The 17067-nt window shown below is 38.7% G+C and overlaps 1 protein-coding gene across 1 annotated transcript in view; it reads right to left on the reverse strand.

The window, feature by feature from the left end:
* Positions 1–17067, reverse strand: part of LOC309412102 (potassium voltage-gated channel subfamily KQT member 1-like) — a gene marked incomplete at both ends in the record, with an annotated part of 522805 nt that overhangs the window by 220070 nt on the left and 285668 nt on the right. The window contains 3 exon segments of the mRNA XM_082008908.1: positions 4558–4598; positions 5561–5655; positions 9658–9733. Of these exon segments, the coding sequence (XP_081865034.1) occupies positions 4558–4598; positions 5561–5655; positions 9658–9733 (212 nt within the window).

The following is a 17067-nucleotide window of genomic DNA, read 5'->3' on the forward strand; positions in this document are numbered from 1 at the left end:
AAGAATGGAATTCAACACTTTTCTGAGGACCTGGATGAACAATAAATTAGGTGCAGGTTCCAAGCCCACAAAGTAGGATGCATGTCATATTTCTGCTGGTTCTTTGCATTGAGGTAGATCAACCCCAGAAATGAAATTAACTTTTAGAGACAAGATTGTGAACACCTGACAGCTACATAAAATGTCCTAAGAGGTTTTATTTTTGACTACGTTCCCATAGATTTTGTCTCCAGGAGGGGTAGAATAAATAATTTCCTGCAGAAATATGGGTATCTCTGATTTCAAATATTAAATTACTTAAAAAGATAAAAATTAAACTACGTGTATTTATTATGCTTTAAAAGATATTGTGATCCAATTTCTTCTTAACAGCTGGGAAGGAAATAGCATCAGAAAGCTTAGGTGGCATTTAACGGAAAAAAAAGCAAACAATGGAACTGCCAAAATTTTTAAGAAAGCCTTTTTTTCCAGGGATTCCCACCTGTGTTATGTAGACCCAAGAGGTTCAGATGAACTGCAGATAAACATCAGACTTTTGCGTACTTTTCTGAACCCAAACACTGGATCTTTTGTTTTACCTTGGCATTATTCTTCACCTTTGCCCCTGAAAAGCTATAGTAAGTATCAAAAAGTGCATTCAAAATCAATTAACTCCATCATGTGTAGTGAAGGTCAAGTATTACACTCTTCTTATTTGGATCATTACCTAAGTGTCTGCTTTGTTAATTCAAGAAATTTTATTAACATGTGCTTTGCCTCTATATCAACACTTTTGATTATTAAGGGGTTTGTTTACTATTACAGGAATTTTGTTCCATCTTACAAAATTGAGTTACCTGGGACATTGAGACAGGCTTTCAATGAAACTAAGACACGCTCTTCTGGGTATACTCATAAAAATGGGATTCAAGTCTTTGGAAAATTTATTCATTATCTTAAAGTTTTTAAATCCACTCCTGATACTAGGAGTTTCAAAGAAAGTTAGTAGATGCCAAGACCAAAACAAGCTTTCCTCACAATATGTGTACGTGAAACTTAAATCACAAAAATTCTTGTCACAAAATATTGCAGACATTAAAACTTTACAGGCAAGCTTGTTAAGAACAAACTAGTTAGGAGTACTAAATACACAAAAATCGTGTCAGGAAGTCTCTGATCTACAAATGGCTGAAAGCTCACAGGAAGGTTAGAGGTTTACGCATGTCCCGTTTTTATACATTTCCCAAAGCACCTTGCTTTTGGCTCCACTGGAGTCAGGACTAGTCTGACCCAGGACGGCTTTTATTCTCTTCTTGTATCCTTATCTTGTTTTAACACAGCCTTTAGTGCTTTTTATCTTTGAGAAACTAACTTCAAAAGTAACAATAATTGCTTTCAGGGAATTCAGATTTTGGATCATTTATGACATCATTCACTTTTGAAAGGTATATAATACTATAGACACACTGCAGTTACTTCATATAATATTATTAAAGTTGACAACAGGGTTTCAGTAACAGCCTGATCCAAAACCCACTGAGATCACTGGAAAGACTCCCATTCATTTCAACAGGCTTGGAATCAGACCTTAAGGTTCTTTGAATGGGAGTATAATAAAACAGGAAAAAAAGGGAGCTGGAAAGGAAAATTCTTCTCATGTTTTTCTCCTTGGCAGTTTAATTTTCTTTGCATTGTCATTTCTTCTTTGCTTGCCATCAGCACAAAAATAACACAGCCTGGAGGAAACACCCATATTGTTTACAAATGAGGTTTTTAGCGATGCCTTTGAACTGGAAAAATATATCCTCTTGAAAATACATTTTCAATGTAGAATTTCCTTTCAATTCTAAGGAAAACTCAGGAAGTTTTCCAGAGGAGGAGGACAGTGCAAGAGTCTGTTTCTACCCAAAACAGGCCAATACTATAACCACTCATCACTCTTCATCACTTGATTATTGGTGGGTTGCATAACACTGGGACTGATCATAAACTAACCCTAGTTTTAGTTCTGTTGACCTATGTTGAATGGTTCTGGAACCACTTATCTTATTTTTGGATTTGTGGAGGGTTTAGATAAAATCACTACTAGATCAAATAACTTCTGGTTTTGGTCTTGCAAACACATAACTAAGCTTCCCAGGTTTTGCATCCCTAACAACCATTTTACCTTTCCCAGTCAGTATTTATTCAGTCCATTTGAGGGCAGAGCCATATGCCTTTGCAAGAGGTATGACTGTAAAGCTGGAATGCTGTGGAGGCAGACATCATTCTTAGCAGGGCCACCATGCTTTTGCATCTAAGCTGTCTCAAAGCAGCTATTCAGCAGCAATGTTGCAAGAAAAGACTAACAAAGGAAGCTAGTTGCATGGACATGGATGCCATCATCTTCTCTAAAGCACAGATTATGGCTTTCCCAAATATCTCTGAAGTCTTATGATTCTCTCCCCAGTAAGACTATCCATCACGAATTCTGAAGATGAGCCTACCCCAACTTATCTCACTTCTGGAAGCCAGTGGGATTTTTCCACATAAGAATTTCTGACAAAAATGATAATGAATGATAAAAAGCATGTGGCAGATTTTGACTTGAACTTTTGTTTTTCTTTTCTCTTAATCATCTGGGGTTGCATTTGCAGCCACTTCAGGATGTGGCTGGTACAGCAAGTTGCTGAGTAACCTCCGGCCTAGAAGCAAGTCATTGACATTGCTTTTGTTGTCCAATGTTCTAGTGTAGGCTTTGCATATTAGTTGCCCAGGACTGAATCAATCATGGATACAACCCCATGGTTCTTCCTCAGTACTTTAGACTCTTTTCAATGCTTGAACACTTTGAACACTGTTCAAATCCACAGACCCACCTAAGATCCTCCCAATGGTTGCTATGGCCCTTTTGACCAAAGATTTGGTGAAACTAAACTTCCTGAACATATTCAGCTTCCCAAACTGCTGAGAACATTATTTCACAATGAGCTGCTTTGCAGCCAACACTTCCAATTATTCCCCACCTCTGACACATGAATCTGTTTCATAAAAAGTGCCTCTAACACTTGTTTTTTTGAGCACAAATTACAGTTCTAATTTGGTAATGTTACATCGGAAAAAAAAAAAGGTAAACAAAGTTCTTCAATAAGTTTAGCTTGCACATTGTGGAATGAATTCCCAAGCAGAAATATTTATACATGTGTTCAAGCTGATGGATTATTTTCCCGTGGTCCAAAACAAGCTCAGCTGCAGGGAAAGAGAATTGTAGTACTGAGACTTCTGCAGCAATCAGATATTAAAAATGTGTTTTGAGAGATGCTCTTCATTCTGACAGTATAATCCATTTTAACCACTGATGGCATTTTTAAAGGCTCTGAAATAATTTTGGCACCCTCAGTTATACTTATGCCCATGAGTGCTCAAAGTTACTTGCGGATATGGGTCTTCAGTTCTTAAGTCACTTTTGAGCTTGTAAGGACTGAGAGAATGAGGTAGAGCTTCTCGAAATTTGAACTAAATCTCTTGCAATAAAAAAAATGACTGCTGCTTTTAGTCCTTCCCATACAAGCACTCGGGTTTCTGATCTCCATGATTCCCACCACAAGGTTTTCCCAGAATATCTCTGCTGTGCATGTCTAGGGACTTCTTTCCAGTTTTCAGCTTAAATGTATTTATGGCCTGTTCACAAACATTTGTTCTTCTGCTTGCACTGTCCCTTTGCTTACATATTTCTTTTGCTTCCCAGGTAATTATATGCCTTGCAGAATTAACAGACAACCGTTTCCAGCCCGCTTCTGGTTTTGCTAGGTTAAAAAGAGCAACCTTCTGTTTCCCACTATTGGAATACATTCTCCTTTTCACTACTCATTCTAGTATTTCTTCCATATTTTTGTTGCAGTTAGTCTTTCCTGAAGACGTGGAATCAGCATTTTGCACAATATGCCACGCAAGGCCTTACCCGAGTCATGTGCAAAGACATGTATACTTCCCTGTATCTTGAAAATCCCTCTCCTGATCCTAGGATCAGACTTATTTTTTAAGGATATATCACAGCATTTTCTTACATTCAGTTGGCATTTGCTTACAATTAATTAGCATACCAGGCCTTTCTTTTTCATAAAAAATGCCAAACTGTTCACCACTACTAGCATGTAGGATATTTTTTTAAATTCATTTCCCTGTGCCTGATATTGCATTTTTTATGATTGAATTTCATACCACTTCTATCACTCTAGCTTTCAAGGCTGCCCTAGTTCTTCCCAGATGATACCCTTGATCTTCCTTTGAGCTTTCCAAAACTATTCTCACCCCAGCACAAAGGATTTAGAAAGAATATTTTTGCGGAAAATTTGCCAGCAGTATGTTTCCAACTCATCATGAACTGACACGTAATTTTAACATTGATTCTTAATTTCCATTTACTCCACTACCACCTGAATGAAAGATACTTAACTTTCCATAGTCATTCCAAGGTTTATTAACAGAATTATATATTCATGCATAACTGGCTGGAATATACATCCATATTATTGTAGCCATGGCTCTTTTCACAAAGTTATGAAGCTAATAATTTTACATAAAATGCAGTCACTATACCTGGGAGGAAAAGGCCTGGCTTTCCCAAAGAATGGTCCAATCTGAAAATTAAACAGAGAATTACCAGCAGTGCAATTACTAAGCAGTTAAACTCTGTTGCTAGGAAAAGTATAGGAGCATAATTTACATGGGAATTTACAGTAGCTTTAAACCTAAAACAAAGCAAGAAAAAACATGACAGTAGCGTGATTTTCTGCACATACCATAAGCAAACCATATTATTATTGTTATTTTTGTGAGTACTAATATTTTATTTCTTAGACTTTCATGTTGTAACTAAAACATAGTTCTCCTGTGTCATACGTAATCTAATAATAAAGACTACACAAACAGAACGGTTTCTTAATAACATTTGCAACTGTTCCTTGAATCTCATGCAGGCGGATTTAATATGTGTATATGTTGACACAGTAGATTCCATTCAATAGAAATTTTAAAAATTTTTTTCATTTAAGGGCCAGAGGAGTTCAGTCTGGTGTCCCAGTCCGCAGTGTTAATTTGTAAAGAGAAAATCACTTTGTGCTGAAACAGAAGAGAATAGTTTTGTGGCAAAATATTTCAGCTGCAATCCCAAAACTCAAAGCAAGCATGTGCAAGGAGGAATGTGGGAAGGGAAAAGTTCCAGATAGAGAGGGGAGCACAAGCAAATCAGATTTCTCTCAAACGTGGAGAACGACAGAGAAGGGATAGAAGGTAAATCATTATTTGAAAAGTTTTCCTTTTCTAGCAAGAGGGCAGAAAAGCTCATTTCATACTATAAACCTCACAGCATGCACCTTAATTTCTTTCAATTTCACTTGGAGGAGGAGAGGAGGAGGATAAAGTATAATTGTAAACTCGGTCATAAAAAGGGTTAAAAATGATTCCAAGTTAAATCCTCTAGATATTGTGCTCCCTGTTGTGCTTGCAATTTTGGACAATTACTGTTCATTAAGAACACGTCTCTCCTAAAGCCAGCTGGCACCACAGAAGTCAAATATTTCATGAGGTAGACAGTGCCTACCTTCTTTGAAGTTCTTTTATCCGAACCATCATATTGAGGTGTCCTTGTGAGTACTGTTCAATCACATCACGTACATCATAAGGTTTCCGAGCTTGCTGTGAAAGGGGTCATACATGAGATTGAAAGGTAAGCATAGTTTAAACTTGATTTTTATTTCAGACAGACCTTCATTCTATTTTTTATCTTCCAGAGGTTATTTGCTTGTCATTTTGCAACAGTTGTTGTGATGAATAAAAAATATGTAGGCATTGTAGGAGTGCATATTTATACTGTGGAGATGGAGCCAAATGATTCTCATTACTGTCAGAGTCATGTCTTCATGTTATTTCATACTGAGCAAAATATTAGACCTTCACAGTGTATTTAAAAAACACAAAACCAAGATATATAATTTATCTAAGACTACCACGTGCGACATCCCTCTGCTCATTCCAAAACCATATGTTACTCATAATGTCAGAGGACTGAACCACAGAGATAGGCCCAACTCATAAAACTTGGACCCAGAATCAAATGCCTCTAAAGACTAATGATGTCTTGTGACAGAAACATTATTGCTTAAGTAACTGGGAGGACAGATGCTTTGCATAAGTCTGAAGACTGCTGCACGTAGATTTTCTTTGTACTTCTTTGTCTTTAATGATACCTACTAGGTCAGAAAAAAGGTGAAATTCAAAGAAATAAAAAAGGACAGAAAAAATGCAAGAGAGCTAAAAAAACTGCCATCTGCCCAGCTTTATTCCCATTCTAATGAGAATCCAGATGCTTCTGTCAAGCTCTGGTTTCTTGCTGTAACTACTAAGACAGAATTTTGAAACAAGTCTAGAGACTTTGCTTAAAGTGATGTGATTATAAAAAAACACAGCACGGTAAAATTTTATCGAGTAAAAGCAACGTGTGTGTGGTGGACTAAATGTAAATTATGTCCTTTCAAAAACACCAGTGTTTTCAGAGCCATACCAACCCTATGGGAAATGTGGGGCAAGATGTCTCCTTTTTGGCTCCGACTCAAGAAAAGAAGAAAAAAAAGAAAGGTAAACTGCAAATCTAGTAATTGGAAATTACTGAAAACAGCTCATTAGTCATCTTGTTGTCTGTTTCCACTCCGTCACAGCTTCAGCCACAGCCATTAGCATGCACCACTGCACACATGCATTGAACACCTACAGTATGTGCTGGAGTCATGCTTGGAAGGCAGCCACAGGATCCTAGAAATTTCAAATGAAAGCATGGAACTGGAATGGAAACAAATCCTGTGAAATGAACGAAGAAGCAAAAGCTCTTCATGATAAAATGCCTTCCTTGGGCTCAGCCGTCAGCACTTACCTGCATTATTACTTTCAGAAGAGCTCATGGCTTTGGTAGCGTGTGTGGACATTTGTGTGCATTTGTGAGAAGAGATACTTTGCGGGGGAGGGTGGTTTCAGCTTTCAGTTTATTGCCTTTTTTTTTTTTTTTTGTCTTCCCCAGCTTCACTTTTTGCAGACGCTGACACATCACTATTTCTGGCCAGAAAAGCAGCCTATTGTCTTTGCCCAGAGAAACAGTGCCAGTATCACTCTTTAGATTGACTAGCAGGGGTGCTTTGAGAGCATTTTGGCTAAATCCTCTGTCCTTTCCTTTGGATAGTCTCTATTTAAACATGATGCCTGGCGCAGAGCCTAGATGTGCTGGGGATTTTTATCCACTTCCCTCCCTTCTCCCCCATGGGCTACTATGTGCATAATTAATTCTACTTGTTCCCAATGAAATTGCTTTTCTCCCTCAAAAGAAGTCCTCTATCTGTTATCCCTTTTACCAAATCATCAACTCTGAATCCTATAGTTGCAAAGTACTGCGCACTGCAGTCTGCCTGAGTCCTCTCTAGAGCATAGTAAATATACCCTTCCAACCATTTTGCTCTCCTCTTTTCCCATAAAGCGTTAGACCTGAGCCTCTTACGTCCTGCCAAACTTTGGCACAATCTCTTGTCATGTTTTTATTAGGAAATGCTAGTACAATACAACTTAAGGAGGGATGTAATGGGCTTCCAGGGAAGTTTAGTAAATGCAGAACTTGATGAACTTCTTTAACTTTCATTCTGTCCATAATCCCAAATCCTGCCCATTTGGGCTCAGCATTCTACATCCAGCGTGCTTAGAACTCCTAATGCAAAACTCAAAATAATATCACCTGGCTTTGAACTTCCAAAACCTAATTAGCATCGGGAGTCCTGTAAGCTATATTTCACAGTCCCAAGAAAGAAAAAAATGGAACATAAGTCCTTCTTCTTTCCTATCACGAACACCAACTCACAGAATCTTCTCCATAGACTGAGCAAGATTAGTTTTTAAGGTTTGGCGTGACTGCTATTGGCCGACAGCTCCAGAACATTTGGTCTCTGGTGGTTAGAAATACCCCATTTTTTATCCTAACTCATTTATATAGAGATTTTATTCTCTGGGAATGGTCTCTTTAATTTTCTTTCTTCCTTTCTTCCTCCTTCCTCTCTTCCTCTCTTCCCCCCCCCTTCTTTCTTTTCTTTTCTTTTCTTTTCTTTTCTTTTCTTTTCTTTTCTTTTCTTTTCTTTTCTTTTCTTTTCTTTTCTTTTCTTTTCTTTTCTTTTCTTTTCTTTTCTTTTCTTTTCTTTTCTTTTCTTTTCTTTTCTTTTCTTTTCTTTTCTTTTTTTCTTTTCTTTTCTTTTCTTTCTTTTTTCTTTTCTTTCTTTCTTTCTTTCTTTTATTTTCTTTTCTTTCTTTTTTCTTTTCTTTCTTTCTTTCTTTTCTTTTCTTTCTTTTTTCTTTTCTTTCTTTCTTTCTTTTCTTTTCTTTTCTTTCTTTTTTCTTTTCTTTCTTTCTTTCTTTCTTTCTTTCTTCCTTCCTTTCTTCCTTCCTTTCCTTTCTTCCTTTCTTTTCTTTTCCCATTGTGTTTACCTCTCTAGTGTATTTACAATTTAATTCTGCTCTCCTGCTGTTTGCTGGGTTAAACAAACTGACTTCTCCCAGTCTTCTTTCCTAAGATAAGGTCATTTGAAGACATATTTCTGCATGAGCTTGGAAAATGTATGTGCTAGTCTGTCAGCCCTAATTCAGAGTCTTCTGAGAGCTGTGAGCTTATCTCAGACTTCTATCCCCTGCCATTAAGTGCTCAGCTCTAATCAAACTTGCTTGAAATTCAGGTTCTTGCTTTATCTTTTTATAACCTCTTCAAAAGGATTATGAAAGTTGATTAACTTGCAGTGGACCCTCTTGGACAAAAAAGCATGAACCTTCAGATGGAAATAACAGGGGCTTTGAAAAGCAGGCCAGAAGTTAATTATTCATTTCCAAGGCATCACCAGCACATGGGTGATGAGAATGATGGTATCAGAACCACATTCCAAACAAGTTTTATCATAATGGGCCTTAGTAAACAGGGAAAATAAGACAGTTTTTCCATAGCAGCACATTTACTTTGAGCACTTTGTAATCTGATTGAGAAATTTAACTTAAGACTTAACTAAAGACAGCAATTTCCAGAGGGCCAATGCTCCACAATTTTGTAAAATAAGGCCCCTCTGTGATGCCCCATTTTGGGGAAAAAATTTGGAAATGTGGGCCACAAATGTGAAAGCAACTTTACACAGCTTAGTCCTCCTCAGTAAGGTCTACTAATCTATGTAAATTAGTATCTAATCCATCTGCTAAGCTATGCATAGCACACAATTAGTTGAATGTTCTCTAACCAGTCGTTAGATGATCAGTATAGACAGTATTTTAACAGGCACTCCAGCAGAGTATTTTCTCAACTTCCTCTAGTAGATAAGTAGTTTATATAGTGGTCAGTACAGTAAAGAAAACAAACAAACAAAAAAAGCCCAACAAAAAAGGGAAGTGAAAAATAGCTATTCTGACTCCACAAATTCAGAAGGTTTCCATATCGTACTACACCCATGGATAGTTAACAGTTTTGCCCACGCTATGAAAAAATCCACACAGGGTTAGCATGAGACTTAAGAGCCTAAACAGTACCTTTGACTTATTACAACCGTATGCACAAGACAAGTTCACTCCCAGAGCACTTTCAATGTCATACACTTAAGCCTACAAATTGTACTTATGGCTAATGGTGCTGCTTACCTGAAATTTTCTTCTGGCTACAAAATACTGCATTCGTCTGATGACTTTTACAGCTGTTCGATGTGCTTCAGTTAATCTGCCAAGAAAGACATGCACCAATTAGGGAAAAAAAAGAAAGAGTAGGGAGAATATCTTAATGGAAGATGTTGACTCTAAGCACCAAATTCTACAAATATGTTTTATGTCTAAAATGCAAAATTGTATCATAACACACTGTGTGTGCATGTGTATTTTGTTCTGTTGCTTTACCCTCTTGCATATTGTGGTTCTAAGTGTAAAAAACTGGTAAGTGAGACAATGAAAGCAGGTGTACAAAGATAATACGTGTGGAGGGGATTAGACAGGATTACTGTCAATGCATACAACTGGCATCAGTTTGAAGAATTTGAAATGTTCTTAGAACCATGACTGCATTCCTTATTTTGCATTTATTGAGCGTTTGCCCATGAGCTCTATTGCACAGAAATTAAGTCCTTTAAAAAGTACTTTGAATTCTCTAGGAAGGAAAGAAAAATTGAAGTATCACATCTGAAAAAAAAAAAATTAACACAACACATGCTCTCAGCACACATGTGTGTGCACGCACGTGGCTGTCCACATTGGTATTCAAACACAGAACTGAACATACTATAGCTTAACAGTATCACTTCACCCAGAGGGTACTGTATTTGCAGAACATTAATTGTGCCACTTGACTGGCGATTAATTACCACACCCTCTTATTTATGGCAAACTTTGGAGGGGTAGAGAGGAAGCAGGAATATGGTAATTATAAGAACGAGTATTTTATTTAAGGACTGACTTCTTTATTCATTCAAAATGAGTGAAATCAGAATTTTCATTCCAAGGAAGCAGCATTGTTAGGAAGCCATCATCTTTGACATGTGATAATAACCCTAGCAAAGCTTGCCAGCAAGTTTCTCAAGTCTCCTGAAAACACAATTTTCTGCCTCTTCCCAGTGTATCTGTCTGGGGAAAAGGAAGCATTGGCTAGGCCACCTACTTGGATGCCACAGTTTAGAGATAAAGTCTTTAAAAAGTGGAAAGATTAGAGTGTATTATTTCAAAGGGAAGTAAATAAAAGCTAAACAAATAGGTACTGTATTTAAGAAGTAGCATCATTTTTCAGTTTTATAATTTGTCTTTGGTAAAATTAGTGCTTATGATTGGGTGAGACACCACAGCCACAGGAACAGGGTTTTTAAAATAAGCTTTCAGCAGCCTTTTATTGCTCTTTCTATTGCAAGTCCCAGTTTAATATTAAATACATGCACAAATATGTGTGAAACTCGGGTGTCTGTACTACATATATCCTCACATTTCACCCATCTATGTATATTCATGCATATATCCATATATATACGCTCACGTGCAAACACACAGAAGACAGTGCAGGGTAAGCACGATTCAAGAACCATCATTGTTGGACACCATCAACAGCATTGCTAAGTACAAATCTTTGCATTTGTGTAAGCCCATCAAAGGGATTTCAGAAGTGCCACTGACGGACTACCAGTAGTTTAGCCTACAGGACCTTTAGTATGGTGAAAGAAAAGCTCTCAGCTTGACACTCGGGGCCCGGGCTGAGCCCCTGCGGCTGGTGACTAGAATGGAGACAACATTCTGCTTGTCAATGGCACATACCTGATAGAGAAATCTTTGCCAGCCTGTACAAGTAAAAATACATATTTTTATAACCAGAAAAGAATCACAATTTAAGGTTTAGGGCTTAGCCTACCTCCTTTGTGTACCAGTTAAGATAAAAGCTTGAAATTATCCCCTAGCTCTAAGTGATGTGAGACCTCGTATGTACTTAAGAGGGGTTTTTTTAGGGTAATCCATATGAGATGATTCATGCATTGTTTAAACAGCCTCAAACAGATAAGCTTAAAGAAGTCAGAGATGGAAACAAACCAAGGCATTAATTTCCTCCTAATTCCCCTCCTTCAGAAGAAATCGGGGCTACAGAACTTTTTACACATTGGTGTTATCAAGTGTAAGTGTCCAAAACCATGAGGCTGACTCTTGGAATCCGATGCACAGTTGAACAAGCCTCATTTTTAAAGAGAAAAGTTATTTATTTGTGAAATACAGCAATGAAAGTCACCCGACTATAATTCAAAAGCACTTGATCTTGGCCTGTTCCAACTGGCAAAATTCACACCAATCTCATTGGGAGTAAATTTTGAAAAAGCAGTAAATTACTGTTCAGATCTGATGGTCGCTAGTATTAAACGGAGGGACAGAAATACACGAAATCTGGTTTTAATGGAAAAAAGACAGCATGAAAAGGTGCAAATCCATAGACTGAGATATGTGGATGTATTCTCTTAATTGCCTCAATAAATCCATAGGGAGCATAGCAGCTCTAAATGACAGAGAGCAGCTCTAGATGAGTTAAACTCCCTGTTTTGTATAGTAAGCAGAGGTGACCTCCTGACAGGGGGCTGTGGCAGTGTGGTTAACTGTGATCCTGAAGATTTTTTGAGATTTTAGCTGATTTTCATAGTTTCCTAGCACTGATGTCCAGAATGGATAATCACAGGTATTACTGGCCAGGTTACATTCATCCCTGTATTTAGCCCAATACATTTATCCTGCTAAGCCTTATATTTTAGCCCAAAACCTTGGATTAAGCAAAACCCTTTCAGTCCTGAGGGCGTCGGTCTGTTACATGCCAGAAGCATACAACAGGAGAGAACAAAAGGCCAGAGATGCTTTAGGTCATGTTTTAGTAATGCTCAGTAGAAACACAACACTGCTTGCTGTGAATCTCCTAGATACTTTGAGATATGCAACTCATGAAACAACGACCCAAGGGGGTTGTGGTGGACACCATACTTGCACACGCTTTCCACGTGGCATTTTCTACTGACAGAAGACAGAAACTGACAGATCTTCACAGATATTATGGTGCCTAACTCCCATGGAGGTGAAGGTTTAACTACTTTCATAGCTCTAGCTCCCAAATAAAGCCAGGAGGACCTGAGCACTTGCTCTAAGTAGGAATATGGGTGGGTGACCATACCTTCACCCCTATGAAACCAGCCAAGCTCTCCTGAATCTGTGCAGCAGAGGGCAGTGGCACACACACACACTAGGAGAAGTTTTCCTGTACATTAAAAGATTATTTAAATTGTTTAAAAGCTTTACCCATAAAACCAAGCATAAACACTAGTCCTTGTAAGGATGGGGTACATGCTGAGGTACGGTGTTACTACGGGGTGGGTTGGTTTTGGTGTATGTTTTGATGAGAGTTTTATTGACAAGACAGCGGCGTGCTTTCCCATCTTTTAACCTTAACAACAGGTAAGAAGGTTTTGTTAAAACCTTTCCCCAAAAGACTGTAAAGGAGAACAAAATGACTTTTGAACAGAAGTGATCGGGGTTTTGCGAAATTATAAGCACATAAAAAATTAATAATGGAAGCTTTTAAAATCTGTAACTATAATGGATACCATGAAATGTCTACTGAAATAACGTATACTTGGATTCATAAATGATACTGACATCATCTATAACTATGTCAAGTAGGACCCAAGCCTTGGACCCATTTGCGAAACAGCGTGTGTTCTTTACCTCTCTGTTAACTGATTGCTCAGCAGGATGCTCAATTCTAAAAGCTGTCAAACCTATCCTTAATTACCATGAGTCTTTCCTAGTTTGGCTTATGGACTCCAGGGCTGCCCTGTCACTGTGGTAGGGCATGGAAGAAGAGGAGCGGGTGGAGGGCCTGGAACATACATGTGAACAAGCGCTCCCCACCCCGGCCCGGTGTTGAGTGACTCTCCGGCAGCTATTCTAGAGGGTGAGGGGGAAAGGGCCCCCTCTTTGCTGGCTGCCTCAACCTTCCCCTCTGCAGGTTTTGAGTGTGCCCGTGTGGCTGCAGAGCCTGGTGGGACGGCCGTGTGCCAAGGAGGCACCGCAGCCCCGCGCTTGGTCCTCTGCTCGTGGCTCAGAGAGCACCGTGAAAAGTCACTGCTTTTAGCTTAAAACACTTGGATGCATTTACGACTTTTTTTTTTTTTTTAACTGCAGAAAGGCGGTAGCCGAAGCCAAAGAAGCCAAACATTTTCAGTTGAAAATAATTGAACCAGAGGAGGAAAGAGAGATGATAAAACCCAAAGCAACTCTGGAAGCTATCCACAGGGATTTTTTTTCTTTTATTTTTATATACTACTCTGTTTGTTAAAATCTTGTGTTGGCCAGGTCAGACCTACTCTTTTTCTTCTTCTTTTGTATGGAGTCAGATAACTTTCAGTTTAATATGCTTTGGAACAGCCAGGGAATATTTTAAGTGAAAAACAGATATGGAAATGGACCCTAAACCCAGGCAAAGTGACAACTATTCCAGGCCATGCTGAGGCACAGCTCAAGTCTCCAAACAAGCTTGTGACCACAGTGTGATGCACCTTTCAGCCCAGAAGCATTTTTTGACCATTAGAGTTCACTGCAGCGTAGAGACAAAGGGGAGGACTTTATTCAGGCTGTGCTGCAGGATGGCTGCAGATAGTGGAACGTGCATTCCAGGCTGGTTTTCCTGCCGTTTATTCAGGTGTCGTGAATTAGAAGACTTATTCAGTGTAATGTATCTACTTTGATCATGAACTGTGGAAAATAAAGGCCACTTCAGCAAGCTCAGTTATAGCTCTCTGTCCCAATTTGCAAAACTGCTTTGAGGATACACGATTACAGTACTTGGATTACCGCTGAGCTTCATTCATTTGTTACGTTTTGATTGCTTAGCAGGAAAACACATATAAAGTCACACTAACTTTATTTTAATACTGATCATTGGATAATGTTGCAACTAACTCCTGCCCAGAGTAACATACAGCATCATCTATTCTGGAGCTGTTCACTTGACGTTAGCTTCTAAGCCAGCACAAACAGTGACTAGTCAGTGATGGCAACTGAAATGTAAAGAAGTTACTTGAGAAGCTCAGCCCTCCATCTGCCTTTTAGTTTTCCCATCACATTTGATTAAGCATATTCACTTTCTGGCTCTGTTTCTGGGAAAGAACTTTGATTCTCAGTCATAACTTGAATTTTTCTCATGTACAATTATCTCAAATGGGCTAATATTTTATTAGGTAAAATATAAAGCAAGCCTTATTTGCACTGAAAGCATATACCAGAATCAACAGAAAACATGAAATGTTGGCATCACAGGGTACTTTTTGTCTCCAGATGCATGTAGCACAGGCCACTCGCTTTCAGAGGAGAGATTTTTCATTAAAGTGCAAATTCCCACTGTTATTGAAAGGCAATATTTAGCAGAGATGTATATCACCTATGTTCAAATGTAATTAAACTGTGTAATTATCCCATCATACGGCTAGTATGCACCAATAAACTGTTGGGGGAGAAGGGGGGTGGGAAAACAGAAATCATAAAGGACATAAAATTAGAGAGTTTATTACAGACATGTGCAGCAGATGATAGTCTATTATCTATGTGGACCTTCTATTGGTGGAGGCAAGTGATGGAGAGAGAAGGTTCTTATCACAAGAACTGTAAAGAAAAGCAGCTTATATAATGTGTTTTAAATACCGAGGAAAGTTACAATGTCCAAATGAAAAAAAAGAATCTTCCTACCAATAAATGAAAATAAAATTAGTACTGCCTTCAGGTAAGCAAAGCCAGACAAAACGCCTCGAGCCTTTTAAATTGCTTGAGTTAAGAGAAGGTTGCAGCTTGAATCTGACATGCAAACACCTGGAAATGTCAGGTGATGATTCTGATTCCAGAGCTCACCCCAAGCCAGAAGCAGCAGAGAAGTACGACATAAATATAACAGAAGAGGTTTCCAGTCTTGTAACATTTCATCAAAGCCTTGTGAAGAACAGATACTTCTGGAGAATTTCCACCACTTACATGATGGAAATTTTACAAAATGCCATTTGCACTGAAACCTGAGAGAACATTTCAGAAAATGTTGGCACGACATTATTTTTCCCTTTACTCCTAATCATAATCCCACCTTTAGACTACCTCATCTCTATTCTAACCATATCGCTATCTGAATCTTTTCTTTTCAAGCCCATGTTTGGCTCAAAACTATAAATAAATTATGACTGGCTTCTTTCAAAACAGAGCAGCCTGGAGGCCTATTTGGCTTCACCGAGCTCTGCTGACAGCCTCGATTCATGAAGGAACGCTGCAGATTCTGCAAATCCCTCCTCAGCAGGTAGAGTCCCAGGCAAAGTAGGAAAGAGCACAGGAGCGACATGTCCATGGGGGGCTGCATTCTGGCGTATGGTTATTTTGCTGAAGATTTTGTGGCATTTGCTGTCCCCATCTATCCATCACCATATACACTGCTACCCCTCTGAATTCATTCCAGAATGCAATCGCCTCTGCTTCTACCTGCCTCTCTAACCTGCTCGTTCTGAAGTGAACGAGAAAGCAAGCAGATTTCCCACAGCAGTGCTCCTAGGGATTGGGGCAGGGAAGACAGATAGTGCAGGGACAAAGAACAGCTCTGAGGGGAAACTGTAGAAGAGGAAGAACTAGAACACCATTTATAGGGAGAAACTGGCAAGACAACGTATTAGAAGAGGAAACACCGCTGGGAGAAGCAGCAGTGCAGGGTGTTTTCTTCATGTTGTCCATGAACAGAATAAAAAAAGTAGAGAGCTCCTGAAACTAATCAGAGGTAGCGGTAACCTGCTGACTGAACGTGATTTAATGGGGAAGAAAGCCCCTTGAACTTTGTTTTTCTCAACCCTAGACAGTTGGAGTTTTCAGTTACAAGTTTGTTCTGTAATATTACAAAGTGGGTTTATTGAGAAAGTGGGAGAAAAGCTCTGTGTTAGTCCCTTGCTAATTAAAATGCATAATTAAAATGAGTAATTAAGCTTACTACAGAATGCTCTTGTGTCTGGGAGCCCAACTGCCCTTGAACAACAATTCATCTGCTGAACTGTCTCTGAGAACTGAAGTAACCATTGGATATTTTGGTTACATCTTTCCTCTATGTTTTGTTGGCAGCAAAATAAAAGTGCCTGGTCTCTTTTCTGCCATTTTATTTCTTCCATTCTTCTTGCAGTGTCAGAACAAACAAGATGATGTCATAGGGATGTCTTTTCAGTGTGGAAATACAAACACAGAAAGATTTTCTTTTTTTTTCTGAGCAAACAGCTTCTAGAAATTGCCACAATAACTTCCTGTACGAGCGCTGTACCATGACTACTTCTGGTCCCAGGATAGGTGCAATGCTCTTGTCTCCATGCCAAGTCTCATTTGCTTAGAAAACAGACTCTAGCCACAACCACCTTCTTGGGAGGTGGACAAACACTGACAGACAATGACAGGTTTTTACCCCACATATTACAACAGTCGCTGATCCTAGCAGATAAAGGTATTTTTTCACTTCTCTCGCCTTACGACTTGGTCTTCATCAATTCG

The sequence above is a fragment of the Phaethon aethereus genome (assembly GCF_964289735.1).
Source record: "Phaethon aethereus genome assembly, chromosome: 1".
Taxonomy (NCBI): domain Eukaryota; kingdom Metazoa; phylum Chordata; class Aves; order Phaethontiformes; family Phaethontidae; genus Phaethon; species Phaethon aethereus.